The sequence below is a fragment of the Elephas maximus genome, chromosome 13, assembly GCF_024166365.1.
Source record: "Elephas maximus indicus isolate mEleMax1 chromosome 13, mEleMax1 primary haplotype, whole genome shotgun sequence".
Taxonomy (NCBI): Eukaryota; Metazoa; Chordata; class Mammalia; order Proboscidea; family Elephantidae; genus Elephas; species Elephas maximus.
In genome coordinates this window covers 47,661,184-47,676,491 of record NC_064831.1, presented here as the reverse complement: position 1 = coordinate 47,676,491, position 15,308 = coordinate 47,661,184, and the positions used below count along the sequence as shown (strand labels likewise).

The following is a 15,308-nucleotide window of genomic DNA, read 5'->3' as shown; positions in this document are numbered from 1 at the left end:
TAACGCCTCTTAGCAGGGCCAGTGCTGTAGATATACCCAGGCCAGAGGACATGGTGGCTGTTCTGTTCACCAGTGTCATTATCCAGATGCCAGAGTCTTCCCCAGGAGACAGGCAGGGCCATGTGTGTCCCCTTCTGGAAGACCTAGGCACCTGGGCGGAGCTTAGGGTACTAGCCGTTTCCAAACCTTGTTTTCCTTGTCTAACCCTGCAGGGAGCCCTGTGCCCACCTCCAAAGAGGCTCAGTGTTTGTGCCCAGTGATGAGCTGGGAACCATTGGAACTAGATGAAGAGCAAGGCGGCCCCAGCCACAGAGACAGGACCAAGCAACCAAGGAGCTGGACTGGTAGGGTAATTGTCAGGCCCTTTAAAATTTTTGAAAGGCAGGAGGGCATTAACTAGAGACACCTGTTTATCTTCATCTCCAAACCTTTTCCGGGAAAACAGCCCTGCTCTGGAAGTCAGCAGACCCAAAGGCAGCTGGAAGGTGGTGTGCCAGGCTGGCAGCATGCAGCTGGCGGGAAGGGGTTTGCAGGCCTAATGCTCTGACTGCAGACTTGGAATCCAGGGCTGGGGCAGCTGTGATCTCAGACAAGCCACCAGCCTTTATGTTGTGTCCTCAGGGAGGAAATCCGCTGTGGCCATTTCAGAGGGGAGCAGGGCAGGAATGGCTTGGGTACAGGAAAATGCATGGGTTGTAAGAGCAACAGATCGGTGGCTTGATTCCAGCTTCACTATTGACTAGTTGGGTGACCTTGGGAGGTTATTTATCTTAGCTATTAAACTGTAGATGTAGGCCTCAGGGAAACCTGCCAACACTATTACAGAAGGCAATCGAAGTGTTAAGGAAAAAGACAAATTTGGCGTGGCATAAGTAAATGAAATGCTTCATATTTATACCTAATTTCATTCAGTTTAATAATCACCATTTTTTATTATAGTGAAAATATACATAAAACATCAACAAGTTCTATAGTACGATCAGTGACATTGATTACATTCATCAAGTTGTACCATCATTCCATTAACTTGTTCCTGAAGCAAAAATTCCTCCTTTCCCCCTCCCTCCTGCCCCTGGTAACCATGAATAATCTTTCGTTTCTATATATTGGCTTATTTTATGTAAGTGAGATCATACAGCAGTTGTCCTTTGGAAAACAGGCTTCTTTCACTCAGCATGTTGTTTTCAAGGTTCATCCATGTTGTGGCACTCAACAGAACTTCACTTCTCTTCATGGTTGAGTAGTATTCCATTCTGTGTGAGTACCACATTTTGTTTACCCAGTCATCTGTTAATGGACACTTTGGTTGTTTCCACTGATGGTCACCGTTTTTGTAATTACACTGTAAACTCTTGAAGGCCCTAGATCATGGCTTAAACCTTGCACCTGCTCTTCTCACTGGCTGGCCATACTCCAAGTCTGGCCTGCAGCAAAATGCTCAACTTCCCTAGAACTCAGGTTCCTTATCTATGAAGTTTCTGCCCTTCTCATAACAATAATTTTGTTTAATCAGCAAAATCCTGGAATTACACCCCATGTCCTCAAGAGGTTGTTAACAATCTGTTACAAGACCAAGTGACATTCTGCAGAGTCCCTCCACAGGACAGGTATTGTGGCTCAATGTCTTTCTCAACTGCCCTGGTGTGTCTTCCAGCCTTAAGACACCCAGCATGGCCCACACACTCAAACTCTTCGCTGATGGAGGCCTGGAACAGGCCTTGGGTCGTGGGTGAAGGCCAGTGATGATTTTTAGCACCCTGTCCTCAGCAGGTCTGTGAGCAGGCCCGAGCTGCTGATCCCTGGGCAAAGTCTGGAATTTGTGGCTTTTTGGCAGTTAAACCTCTGATAAGAACTTGCTGTTGCGTCCTTTATTCCTGTCATTTGAAAATTTAGAACAGAAAAATTTCTGGCTAATTGCAGTCTCCAACAAAGACAGGATCACTGCACCTATCCACAGGTTCAAAGGAGCAGCACCAGCACACAGAGGAAACTAGCTGCAGGCCTGGAGGGACTTTCTCTGGCTCTGCATCTCCTCAGTCAGCTCCTCCATAGGCCTGAGGGAGAGGAAATAGCGGCCACTTTCAGGGTGTGTAGTTCCCGCTCCGAAGATGCTGGTGGAGACTGGCGGAGACACCAAATACCAGGGGCTCAAATACAGTTTCAGGAACCCTGGTGGTGCAGTGGTTAAGAGCTTGGCTGCTAATCAAAAGGTCGCCAGTTCAAATCCACCAGCTGCTCCTTGGAAACCCTTCGAGGCAGTTCTACTCTGTCCTATTCGGTTGCTATAGGGTTGCTATGAGTCGGAATCAACTGGATGGCAACAGGTTTGGTTTGAAATAGTTTCAAAAGCCAATAATACCAAATAGGATGGCTTTTACTATATGTAAATTACTCAATAAACATGGCTTAAAAAAAAAAGGCAAACAATTTATGCAAAGCTCTTGAGAACTGATTAAAATCAGAAAATCTTATTTATACTTGAGATGTTCATTTTAGTTAAAATAAGGGGAGTCAGTGGCTCCAGGGTACGTAGGTAACCAGGATGGGGCAGAGACCTGTGCTCGATGCCTCTTTGTGGCCACACCAGTCAGGTCCCAGCAGGAAACAGCATCTAACTGTGACTGCTCAAAGGGCCTCATGCTTGGGCCTGCTCAAGAGAGGAGGCAGTGTTGAGGGAACCCACTGGGGCTCTTGAGGCAGCCAGAGAGAACAAGAAGCCATTACCACCTTTAGGACGGAGGCACAGGAGAGGAGGAAACAAGGTACAAAGGAAGAAGTGGTAGAGCGGGGGTATCCAGATTGCTGGCTGCTCCCACAGCCTGGACCCAACAGAGGGAACCCAGAGAGTCTGTTGGGATCAGCCTCCAGAGGCTCTGAGCAGGGCAGAGATCTGAGGGCAACCAGGATGGTCAGTATGCCCCATCGGTGGAGAAGTAGCTTTGATTTCCTGTAAAATGTAGACTGTGGACCTGCTGTGACATGAAGAAAGAGTATGTGTGAACTGTAATTACGGGAGAACCCATTTTAGCTTAGGAATAAGGAACAGAAGTGGGTGTCTGTTTACTCTGTTAATAGCATTTAAAACACTTCCCCTTTTTCGTTTTTCTGGAAATGGGCAGTTTGGATTTCTCAGAACATCACAATCATCCATTAATTCTCTCAGTTTTCACCACTTAGCCACTCCCCCCAACTTTCTATTTCAGAAACCAGCCCCTGAGGCTGGAGTCCCATCAAGTTCCACTTCCTCAGGCAGCTTCCAGCTGTTCACCTTGGCGGTTTCTTGGAGGACAGCAGACCACACCACACTCCGGAATAAGAAAGGGAGTCAAAATGACTGGAGTCGAGATTACAGTCAGGTGGCTCTATTTATTGAAAGGCAGTCTTGCTTTATACAGGCGCTGGCTTATGGGAGGTGGGTGCAGTAACGGTCTTCTCCCCACGACACACCAGAGCACCTGAACCACACCTGAACGCAAAAACCCAACAGAATGAGCCCACTGGTACTGCAGAGTGGCACTCAGAAGCAAGACAAAAAAATTATAAAAGATATTCCGATGATTGTCTCTTCAGCATGGCATATGGCCAGGTATTTGTTTTTTAAATAAAACAGTTTTCTTTTTAAGCTAGCTAATGATAAACTCTTGAGCAAGGTTAGTTCTTAAAGCAATAAACAGGTGGGAAAATATGTATATATAAAATAAATCAAAGAGTGGTAGCATGTTAAGGCTAGAATGGACCCAAAATTTGGCCCAAATCATGGTTTCATTTCCAGACTCTTAAGAGCGAGTGCTCTGCCAAGGTCACCAGGTAAAGAGACGAACTGGGACCTGAAAACACCTCCCAGAGACCAGTGTTCTTCCCACCCCACTGTAATGTATGCATCCAGCTCATTACCAACCCTATTACAACATAAGACAGCACATCTGTTAATATTTAAAACAGCATATCCATGCAGGAGGCCCAGGTTCGATCCCCAGCCAATGCACCTTACGTGCAGCCACCGCTCATCTGTCAGTAGAGGCTTGCATGTTGCCACGATACTGAACAGGTTTCAGCAGAGCTTCCAGCCTACAATGGACTAGGAAGAAAGACCCGACTTCCCAGCGACTGACTTCCGAGAATCAGCCAATGAAAACCCTATGGGTCACAACAGTCTGATCCTCAGCCAATCATGGGGATGGTGCAGGACAGGGCAGCATTTTGTTTGTTGTGCACAAGGTCACTGTTAGTCGGGACAACTTGCCAGCAGCTAACAACAACATTCTTAAGACTCTGATGCAGGTCTTCTGAATGGTGACTGCTGTTGTCTTTGCGAGAACAGTTTTGCTTCTTGGAGCCTCAAAGCTGCCAGAAGGACCTGGCCAGGATCAGGGGCAGCTATGTTTTCACAAACAAAACAGACACTCACTCATTCCCAAAGTTCTTGGGCCTGCTGGCCTTTCTGGTCTCAGCTCTCTAGTTACAAGTGGGCTGAAGCATTTGTAGGCAGGCGTATCTGCAAATACCCAACGATGTCAGAAACACAGGGAAGTCAAGAACATGTAAGGAGCGGAAGAACCCCTGTGAGTCCCAGCGAGCCAGTCCACCAACCACAGGCTTTTCATGTCCCCAGGAGGACAGAGGGGCTCCAGGGCCGGGTACAAGGATGTGTCAACCGGTTTGATTGGTATCTAGCACCCCCCTTGCCCTGGCCAAGCTCCGGGGTGGGAGGAATTGTTGTGTGTCTTATACACTGCTGTGTTCTCAGTGCAAAGGACTGTGCCTGACACACAGTAGGTGCTCAGTAAACCTCTGCTAAGTGAGTGAACAGAAGATGTGGCAGTCTGCTCCCGTAAAGATCACAGCCTTGGAAACCCTACGGGGCAGTTCTACTCTGTCCTATAGGGTCACTATGAGTTGGAACCAACTCAACAGCAATGGATTTGGGTTTTAAGTAAATGAATGGCTAAAGGGGGAAATCTCTCCACATCCCAAGTAAGTGAAGAGAGGCAAAAACCACCCCCCAGCTGTGATAGGGGTGACAGAGACCCCAGCAGAGGTGAAGGAAGGCTTGGCTGTCCCACTCCAGGGGCTTCATCTGTGGGGGGCAGTGATACCTGCCCTCATGCCGGGCTGATCACTCGGTCCTGTTGGGTGGGATCTGTGCTCTGAGGCAGGTAAGGACTGAGATCTCTGTTCCCTGTGGTGACTGTCAACGAGCTCTCTGGCTCACAGGCCTCCATCATCAGGATGCTTGGGGACACTGCTGAAGCAGCTGAATGCTGTCACCTCTGCCCAGACAGATGCATACAATACACAGGGTTCTTCCTTGGTCACGGCCCCTGCTGAGCTGCCTGCCACATGCCCTGCCCTGGGAAGCCCAGCTGTGACTGGACTGCTCAGTAGGGGTACCTAGGGACTATCAAGGTTCAAGGTGAGACCAGAAAGGCCATGAGGAGGTTCTGCAGGACCTAGCACCCTCCAATGCCATGTGTTCCCTATAGTTCTGCCCTAGGCTTGCAGCTTTGCCCTCAGGCTCCAGCCACTCCCAGTCACCTGTACCTGGTGCTGGCCAATGTCCCTTTGTCCTAGGAAGCTGGCAGGCGCCTTTTGGTTCGCAATCACTCCTCTACCTGACCTGTTTCTTTCCTCCCTCCCCTGATACAAACCTGAGATCCTGCTCAGTCCACCTCTTGTCCAGGCATCTCCCCAGCTTTCCCAACCTTCTCTTTCTTCCTTCTCATACCCAGGGCCACGTTCCTACACACCTGCTCACCTCCTTGTGCCTCTCTTTCTTCCCAGGACCTTACTAGACACTCCCGCCTCTTCCTCACCCATAAGCCTGTGAGCCATGCCTCCCACACTGTCCACCCACACCCTCACCCAGGGCCAAGACGACAGAGTTAGAGGCCTTCTGTGGGAGGAGGGAGGAAAGGACCAATAAGAAATGACAATAGGGCTCCATCCTTCCAGAAACCACATAATTCATTTAAAACCTTACTCAAAGTCCCCTCACCCTGCCTGCATAAAATAAATTGCAATTAATGATTAGCATACTCATCTTAGCCTGGTTTAGAAATTATAACAAAGTTCTAGAGAACATGAGCAACCAAGGCCACGACACAGCCTGCAGATAAAGTGGCCTCTCACTTGCTCTCCTGTCAGACCACTTGTGTTTCTATTCTCAGCATTAACTGTCCCTTATCGCAGACGATTTGTTTTTTTCCAACTCTGAGTTCCAGAGTGGGCTTTATTCTACCTTCTCTCTCTCTCGCCTCTGCTCCTTAACACTTAAAATCTAGTAGCTTCATATTTTAAAAAATAATACTCAGAGTAGATGTGTGAACTTTACAACAAGCCACCCTACAAAGCCTCAGCAGCATTCCAAAACGGAAGAGCAGCAGTGCATGAAAAGGTCTGGTTCCATATATTTACAACCTACATCACACCCCCTGCATGGTGGCTGGTAAATAACTAGCACTTTGGAAACTTTTTCTTGGCAGGGGGTGGGAAAATGGGGCAAGAGCAGGTGATGGCAGATGGCTGTACAGAACAGAGGCATCACCCTACCCAATTACAATTTCCAAACACCCCAGTGGGTAGTGGCTCCCATTTCTCAGACTTGTCATCATCCTAGAATGCACTAACCACCCGCCTAAGACACGGCAGCGCTCCAATGCTCAGCGCTCCTAGGGAGGAAGGTACATCAAGGAATGGCACGTTATGTGAAGAGAAGGTGACGGGTCAGGTCTCCTCCAGACGGACGCTCCGCTCCTGCCTCCTGCAGCTGCAGAGTTCCTCTTGGCATGGCCGGCCACCGAGAAAGCCCTGTAAGTGGACTCAGATCTGGCTGATGGCAACGCTGTCCTTGGGGAAGGTGTAGCTCAGTGGTGCCTCAAAGAGGCTCCCCCCGTCGGTGCTGAGGTCATCGTCATCATCCATGTCATCCAGCACTTTGCTTGGGAACTTCTTTAGTCTGCTGAAACAAGAGGGGACATGGTTCCCGACCCTGGGCTGGCTACTCACTGCTGATGTGGAGACGGAGGATGGGCTCGCCCCATTGTGTACATCAGGCACATGGACCTAACTGCTCTGCCGCTGACTTAGCAACAGGGAGCAAACTTCCCACCCTTCAGCGCAGGAGGCTCGTGTTTGTAAAGTGGGCCAGGCAGCACTGGAACAGGGCCAGTACTGCCCATTTGTCTCAGGCTCCAATATGGCCGTTACTGATCCTGCCTGTATTTAAAAGGCTGATATTTCATTCATCATGGGCTGTTGGCAATCATTTTAATTTTTTAAACATTGCATTAGGATATTACCTATCTTGATGACTGAGGCTTTGGCATCCCATTCTATTCTGCACCCAAGGCTGAGAGCTTGCTTATCTTACCCTACAGCCATCCCTGGGGCAGGTTTCCCGCAGACCTCTCAATCGGCCGAAGCCTTCCGTTACTTTGTAAGAAAACTACCTGTACAGCCAGGTGAAGGCAGGAAGGTCAGCGCAGCACCCCAGATCACTGCCAGCCTATACTGGGAGCCTCACCCTTTCACCCCAACACTCAGGCAGTGACCCGAGGGCAGAGAAAGCAACCTACCCAACCTGTACTTACCCCACTTGGCCTCACCTGGTCCTCATGAGGAGATAACCCAACACTTCACCTTATTCCTACCTACATCAGGTAAGAGCAGGTGATAAAGTGCTGGTCCCGGAGGTGCCCCTCTGGGATGCTGTGAGCAGTCTGACCTGCTCTGAGCCTCAAGTTCCCCTTACGTACAACAGGGGTGACACCTGCCCTGCTGACATGCGGCATTGGCATGGGGATGGCACGTGTGAGACCCTGAACACATGGGGCCATAGCCACCCCCATCTCTAGAATGGAATGACTTCAAAATGCAACAAGGAGGGATCGGCTCGAGACAACAGAGGTGAGGGTGCCTGAGAGGCACCCATCTCCTCGGATGTCGGGGGGACCGTCAGCCCTGAGGGCCACTGCACTCACTCACCCACCTCAAGTCCTTCTTCATGGAATTCAGCTGCCCCTGCAGCTGCTCGTTCACATCCAACTGCTCCTCCAGCTCCCGCTGCAGCTTCTTTTTAGAACTTTCCAATCTGTCAATTTCCTCCTCAGCCTCCTCCACCTGTCGCTTCATTGCCTTCAAGCGCAAGCTCAGCTGCGGCGGGAGAGAGGGCGGCTGGGTGATGGGCCAGCCCGGTGGAGAAGGAAAACTGTCCCAGCGGTCCAGCCACCCTCTCTCCAGGCAACCAGTGTCATGGGAGAAGCAGAGACAGGGCTTAAAGACAGACAAGTCTACTGTTTACCAGCCAAGTTCAGGGTTTGAAGTTTACTGAAGTAGGCTAGAAAGCCTCCCCCCATTCCATGATGGAACTGGGTGGAGTAGAAAGAGAAGCATCGCTCTCCGTAGCTCCAGCACCTGCCGGACAAGGCCTTTCCCTGCTCTCACGTCTCCAGCCTGAGACAACATCTCAGCTGGGAATGAAACTGCAGGGGCCCCTCACCTGGTCCTTCTGGTCCGTCAGTGACAGGTGCTCATCATCCACCTGCATCACCAGCTCCTTTACTTTCCGCTCCAGCCTTCGGTTGCTGAGCTGGAGGCTGGCCCGGTCCCTGGAAGGGTAGAGGAAGCAGAAGCAAGGACCGTCTCATTCCCAGCCCACGGGAGGACTAGGCCCAGGCTGGGGAGAGGCTACGTTCACCCAGGGTGCCCGGCAGACTCAGGCTTAGGGTCAGGGCAACACGAAACTGCAAGAGGAAAGGTCTGCTCGTTAGACATAGGAGGAAGTAGGCTCCAAGAAGGGGAGTGACCTGCCAGGTCACTGAGCTGGTACTGGAGCTGCCCTGACTTCTTCCAGCCCTGAGCTGGGCTTTGTAAGGAGAGGGCCTGAGTCTGCCAGACTGTGAATGTTTTGGGTCAACTCCAGGCTGCTCCAGCGCAGCCCCCTGAAGTTCTACTGAAAACAAACAATGTAAAATGTTACAGGCACGTAACATGTACACACTCATAAGCCTTCTAGGTAAGGGCCCATTAGTAAGAACGAGGCTGGTCAAGTTCCACCTAGTGCTGGCCCTCAGGCTGTGAGAGCTAACTGCAGAGACTCAAAGGAGCCCTAATGGTGCAGCAGTTAAAGCACTCGGCTGCTAACCAAAAGGTCAGCAGTTTGAACCCACCAGCCGCTCCCGGGAGAAAGGTGTGGCAGTCTGCTTCTATAAAAATTAACCCGCCATCGAGTCAATTCTGACTCACAGTGGCCCCATAGGGTTTCCAAGGCTGTAAATCTTCGCAGAAGCAGACAGCCACATCTTTTCCCCATGGAGCTGCTGGTGGTTTTGAACTTCCAACCTTTTAGTTAGCAGTCAATCCGTAAAGATTACAGCCTTGGATACCCTATGGAGCAGTTCAGTTCTACCCTGTCCTGTAGGATCACCATGAGTTGGAATCGACTCGACAGCAACAGGGTTGGTGTTGTTTTGCTTTTGTTTTGTCTAACAGCCAGCCACTTGGCCTCTGTCTGAATACACATGGCCACCAGGGCAGAGTCAGCCCCCTCCCCTCTAAAGCAAGATGGAACCAGAGGGCAGTCGGTGCAAATTCAGTAGCCTGAGGCAGCCTGTGCTACTTAGGGGAGCAGCGAGTACCGTCGAAAAGCTGTGGACATAGAAGTGGGGGGTCCAGTTACACCAGTGGTCAGCCAGGCTACCTTGCTTAAATCACTCACTTGGATGGCCCTCAGTTTTCTCAACTGTAAAATGGAAACAATAACAGCAAGGTTGCGCTTGCTCTTCCTTCCTCACAGGCTTATGAGGGTTGGAAGAGACACTAAATTGAAAACACTCTGTGATGTGAAATGATTCTGTCCCTGGGTGGTGCCAACTGTTACCCCTGGCTGCCAGGGCCTCGGCATCACAGGTGGGCTGGGCTCACCTCTCCTCGTTCTCCAGACGGTCCTCCAGCTCGGCGATCCTGGCCTCCATCTGCACCACCAGCCCCTCTTTGCTGGACCTGTAGGAACCTTCCAGGTGGATAATCCGACTCTTCAAGTCCTTGTTCTGGAATCAGACAGGGAGACTGTGAGGGGCTATGTCTCCACCTCGCTCTCAGGGCTGAACTCAGGTGCAGCCAGGTGTTTGGGCGGTGCCTTGAGAGGCTGCTGTCCACACCTGGATGCGTGGCCCACGGACCCCGGGGCATCCAGCGATGTTTCCAGGGAAAGACCCTGAGCTCTGGTCCTAGCACTGAAGACATTATTAGATTACATTCCCCTATAAGGCTGAATGAAATCTTTGGCATGTCCCCAAACTCCAAATACACCCACTGGATGTCAGACAAATGACTTGGGGTTGTTGTCCTTTTATGAACCTCCTGGAGGTGATGGGGAGGAGAAATAGGCTCCCTCACCAATTGTATTCAGTGGAGAAGTTCCATGAATAATGTGAAAAAGAAATGGTTCAATTCAGCTTTTTAGCAACTCACGTGTTTGATGTCACATCACTGGTTTATTTTTCATTCCTTTACATTAGAACTTATCCCAGTTCGGGAGCTAGAAAACATCACAATTCTTCTACTCCTCAGATGCCAAGCTCCTAAGCAGATTTAATAACATTGGGAAAAGCCTGTCTAGAAAGGCCTTAGCCACACCTTTACCTCTCGGGCAAGTTATTCCCAGAGCTTTTGGGGGCTAAGTAAAGGTGGGACCACCTGAGGGTCCCAGTCCAAAGCCACAGGAGCGGCAGGAGCTCAGGGCCAGCTGCCCTCACCTGTCTCTCCAGGGAAATCTTGTCGCATTCCAAGTCCTGCCTCACGGCTCTCTCCTGAAGCAGCTCGTTCCTCATCTGCTCGATCTACAACACAAGCAGCAAAGAGCTCAGGGTCACCTGTCCTGTGAGCTGAGTTGCATCGGTTGACTCCTACAGGGCCTCTCACACCAGCTCCTCCTGGGTAATGAACTGCTTCTTAGAGTTTCTTGGCTTCTTGATGATTGCAAAGATCACGATACAAATAACAATGACAGTCAGATCTAACCCTGCTTAGCACGCACACAAGCTACCCCATTACATCCCCAGAATAACCCTATGAAGTAGATAATGTTATTTTCGCTGAGGACACTGAGGCTTGGAGAAGTTAACCACCTGTAGGGTGACCACCATCCGAGTTTGACCAGGGCTGAGAATGTTCTCAGGACATGGGATTTTCAACGCCCAAACTGAGAAGGTTTCAGGAGAACCAGGATAAGTTACTCTGCTTGCCCATGATCTATACAACCAGTAATAGAGGGAACTAGTATTCGCTAAAGCTTCTAACTGCTACATTATAAACGTAAACTTCAGAAAGGACCCCCAAAGTCTGCATATCTCAGATGCTGCTAGATTTCTCCCCTCTTAAGCTAGAAACTGAAGTCAGTAACATAACCAGGAAGCTCCAGAAAACCTACACATTATTGAGGGTTAGGGGTCCCTAGGTAGTGCAAATGGCTAATGAACTCAGCTGCTATCTGAAAGGTTGGAGGTTCGAGTCCACCCCCAAGATAGGCTTTGGAAGAAAGGCCTGGCAATCTGCTTCTGAAAAATTGGCCATTGAAAACCCTATGGAGTACTGTTCTACTTTAACACACACAAGGTTGCTGTAAGTCGGAATCAACTCGATGGCAACTGGATTGGATCAGTCTATGTTAATAGAAAATGAGCCTAGCTGAGTCGCATCAGGAAAGAAATGCCACCACCTGTCTGTCAGCATCTCCTTTCCCAACTCCCTGTATGAGTATCAGAAGCTGTCTTAGTCATTCAGTGCTGCTATAACAGAAATACTATGAGTGGGTGGCTTTAACAAATTCATTTTTTCAGTTTAGTAGACTAGAAGTCCACATACAGGGTGCCGGGCCAGAGCAAGGCTTTCTCTTTCTGTGGGCTCTGAAAGATCCTTGTCTCTTCTGAGCTTCTGCTACTGGGAGATCTTTATGTGGCTTGGCATCCTTCTTCCCCCGCATCTGCTCTGCTTGCTTGTTTAATCGCTGTTATATCTCAAGAGAGATTGACTCGAGACACAGCCCATACTAACCTGTCTCATGAACACAACAAAGACAACCCATTTCCAAATGGGATGATAATGACAGGCACAGAGGTTAGGAATTACAACACATTTTTGGAGGATGTAATCCAATGCATAACAGAAGCAGAGGCCCAGTCCTGTCCCCAGAGCTGACTTCTGCTGCTGCCCAGCAGAGGGCAGCCTGAAGAAGCCAAGAGAATTAAGCCCGTGAGCTGTTAAAGAAATTCACTCTTTCCTCCCTGGTGGCGCAGTGGTTAAAGTGCTTGGCTGCTAACCAAACGGTCGGCAGTTCGAGTCTACTAGCCACTCCTTGGGAACTCTATAGGGCAATTCTACTCTGTCCTGTAGGGTCACTATGAGTCTGAATCAACTCAAAGGCAATAGGTTTCAGTTGGTTTTTTTTTTTTTTTCCTTTTTAAGGATGAGATAGATACAAACTCTGGGGTCTCACATGATAAGAAGTTCAACACAAAGTCCCTGGAAACCAGGGTGTTATGCATCAAATTGTGCCCCACAAAAGATATGCCAAAGTCCTAACCCCCGTACCTACGAATGTGAACTTGTTTGGAAATGGGGCCTTTGAAGATGTCATCAGTTAACATGAGGTCACACTGGAGCAGGGCGGTCCCTAATCCAATATGGCTGGTGTCCTTATAAAAAGAGAAGAGACCCAGAGACACAGAACTCAGGAAGACGGCCATGTGAAGACGGAGGCAGAGATTGGGGTGATGGTGCCACAAGCCAGGGAATACCTAGGGCCATCAGAAGTTGGGAGAGGCCAGGAAGGATCTTCCCCTAGAGACTTTAGATATAGCATGGCCTCCTAACACCCTGAATACAGACTTCTGGCCTCTGGAACTGTGAGAGAATAAATTTCTGTTGTTTTAAGCCACATAAGAAACCAAAAAAACCAAACCCGTTGCCATCGAGTCGATTCCAACTCACAGCAGCCCTACAGGACAGAGTAGAACTGCCCTATAGAGCTTCTAAGGAGCGGCTGGTGGATTCGAACTGCTGACCTTTTGGTTAACAGATGCGCTCTTAACTACTGCACCACCAGGGCTCTAATTTGTTACAGCCTAGAGAACATTTGCAAGCCTCAACCCTCACCTTGCATTTTTCCCACCTGTATAAGCACCGTATTTATTAAAAGATAAGCCCCCCCTCCTCCCCCGGAGAGCATGAACAGGGGTCTCAGGAATAAGAACACCACCATACTGTACGGGCTTATACTTGCTCCCTGTCTCCCCTTGTCCCAGTTACCTGACCACGGTTATGTCCTGGAATGAACAGTATGGCGTGGCTGGCAGGGAGTGGTAAAGAAGCAGCTGGAGGGATGGGAAGGGCCAGGATACCACAGGAGGAAGCTGGGACTCTGTCCATCGGTGCAGGGATGCCTGTCTGGTAAAAGAAAATGCTCCTGCCCTTGCTTTTCTGACTGGCTGATGTCTAAATTATGTAGGTTCAGAATTTTACAGCAGAGGAAACCGAGACCCCAAGCAGTTATAATGAGTAAGCGGTGGGACCCAGGCTAAGCCCATTTCACTGCCCACTACTCCACCTGCCCCTGTCTCTCCAGGCCAGCTAAATGAAAAGGCTCCCAACAGACGTAGGGTTCAAATACACCTGCAAGGTCAAAGCCAAGACCCAGGCACCCGTCTCCTTAGGGTATCCTTGTGTTTGCAGGAAAAAATGCCAGCAATGTGCAGGATCAGCAGGCAGAGCACATAAAACGCCGCCCACAGCCACGGCTCCCATCACTTGGCTTGGCCCCAAAGCCCTCGTTAATCACATGTTGCAAAGAGGGCCCCGGAATAATTCCTGTAACTCATTATGAACATGGAGTCCACAGGTAATGAATGCGGGCTCATGGCCCCACTCCATTCGTGCTTTCCCAGCTCACAGAGGACATCCCATGTGCACGGAGGTCACCAGCATGCCGGCCCACGAGACCAGTGGACGTGCCTCCTGCGGGAAATGGTTCTGTTCACACTCCAAAGACAGAGGTCGGGACTAAACGTGGGATGTGGTTAAACATTTACTGAGATGGCAAGCAATTAATCGGACAAGAGCAGTGGTCTGCATTCTTTTCCTGGCTCTGCTATGAACTCGCTCGTGACCATGGCCATCTCATTTTTGGGGTGCTATCTCCGCATCTCTAAAGTAAGGAATGAAAATGAGACAGCCTCTAAGGGCCCTTGGAGCTAGCCTGTGAAACAATGAAAGCATACTTTGGTGCCTCTTCTACCTTTTGGGGTGCCGTGTGGGGCTCCTTCTGAGGATGCCAGAGGCCCTTACCCTATCTCTCCAGACTTGTAGGACTGTCCCCCCAAAATGACCCACTTTACCAAGGTGAGAGTGAGTACGTGTTTGTGCTGGAGGATGAGTGGTCTTGGCAGGATGGGGCGGGTTCACTCATCCACACTGTATTATCAGCTCTTTGCCAGGCACCGTGACAGAAAGACTGACACAGACCCTGCCCTCACTGCAGCCCAGTGCGGGCAAGAGAACCAGCATTGCACACACGTGGTCAGTGTCACCATGGTGAGGAAGGACAGTGTGCTGGGGCAGGACCCACGTGCATGGTTATAGCCCAGAGACAGGGAACACCCAACTGAGACCTAAGGAGAACAGGCAGGGTGGGAAACGCACCATCAAATGGAGAGACCACCAATAAGAAAGATGGGGGCCATCCCCTAAGGGCTGGAGAGGTCACAGAAGGGGTCTGCAAGACAAAGGCCCTGTACCTACCAACAGCCCAAGGCTAAGAAGCCAACAGAGGAGGAAAGAGTTAGAGATGACCGGCAGGAAGAAGGAATCGACAGGAGACTGGCCCCTAGGCAGGAAGAAGGGAGCGACAGGAGACTGGCCCCTCAGCAGGCGGGGTGGGACCCAGGCCACGCTGGGCTCAGCAGGAACTTGGGAGCTTGGGAGGCAGACTCCCATAGCTCAGAGGGAGAAAGAGAGAGGAGGACAGGGAGAGGGAGAGAGAAAAGAGAGGTAATTTTCCCAAAAGTGAGGGGATGAGGAAGAACTGGAAGCTCCAAGAGAAAGAAATTTAGAAATTTAGTTGCTGTAAGGTGTGAGGCTGAAAGACACAAAATACAAACAAAAGGCCAGCCGAGCATCTATCTGCCTTTAATGGGTCAGGTGGTAGCTTGTGCAGCTGTGCTCCAGGCCCGAGGAAGGAGAAGGGAATACTGAGAAACAAAAGCCCCCGTACGCCAGGCACCGAGCAACTGCCAACGTCAATGTCTGAGCCTACT

General features: G+C 50.1%; 1 protein-coding gene across 4 annotated transcripts in view; it reads right to left on the bottom strand.

Moving 5' to 3' along the window:
- Positions 1–903: 903 nt before the first annotated feature.
- Positions 904–15,308, bottom strand: part of CGNL1 (cingulin like 1) — a 189,597-nt gene continuing 175,192 nt past the window's right edge. For all 4 annotated transcript variants that reach the window (XM_049905311.1, XM_049905309.1, XM_049905312.1 and 1 more), the window contains 5 exons: positions 10,755–10,838; positions 9,922–10,046; positions 8,498–8,606; positions 7,988–8,151; positions 904–6,955 (listed from right to left, as the gene is read on the bottom strand). In XM_049905311.1, coding sequence (XP_049761268.1) covers positions 6,820–6,955; positions 7,988–8,151; positions 8,498–8,606; positions 9,922–10,046; positions 10,755–10,838 — 618 coding nt within the window. In that variant the 3' untranslated portion in view covers positions 904–6,819. The remainder of the gene's footprint in view (positions 6,956–7,987; positions 8,152–8,497; positions 8,607–9,921; positions 10,047–10,754; positions 10,839–15,308) is intronic.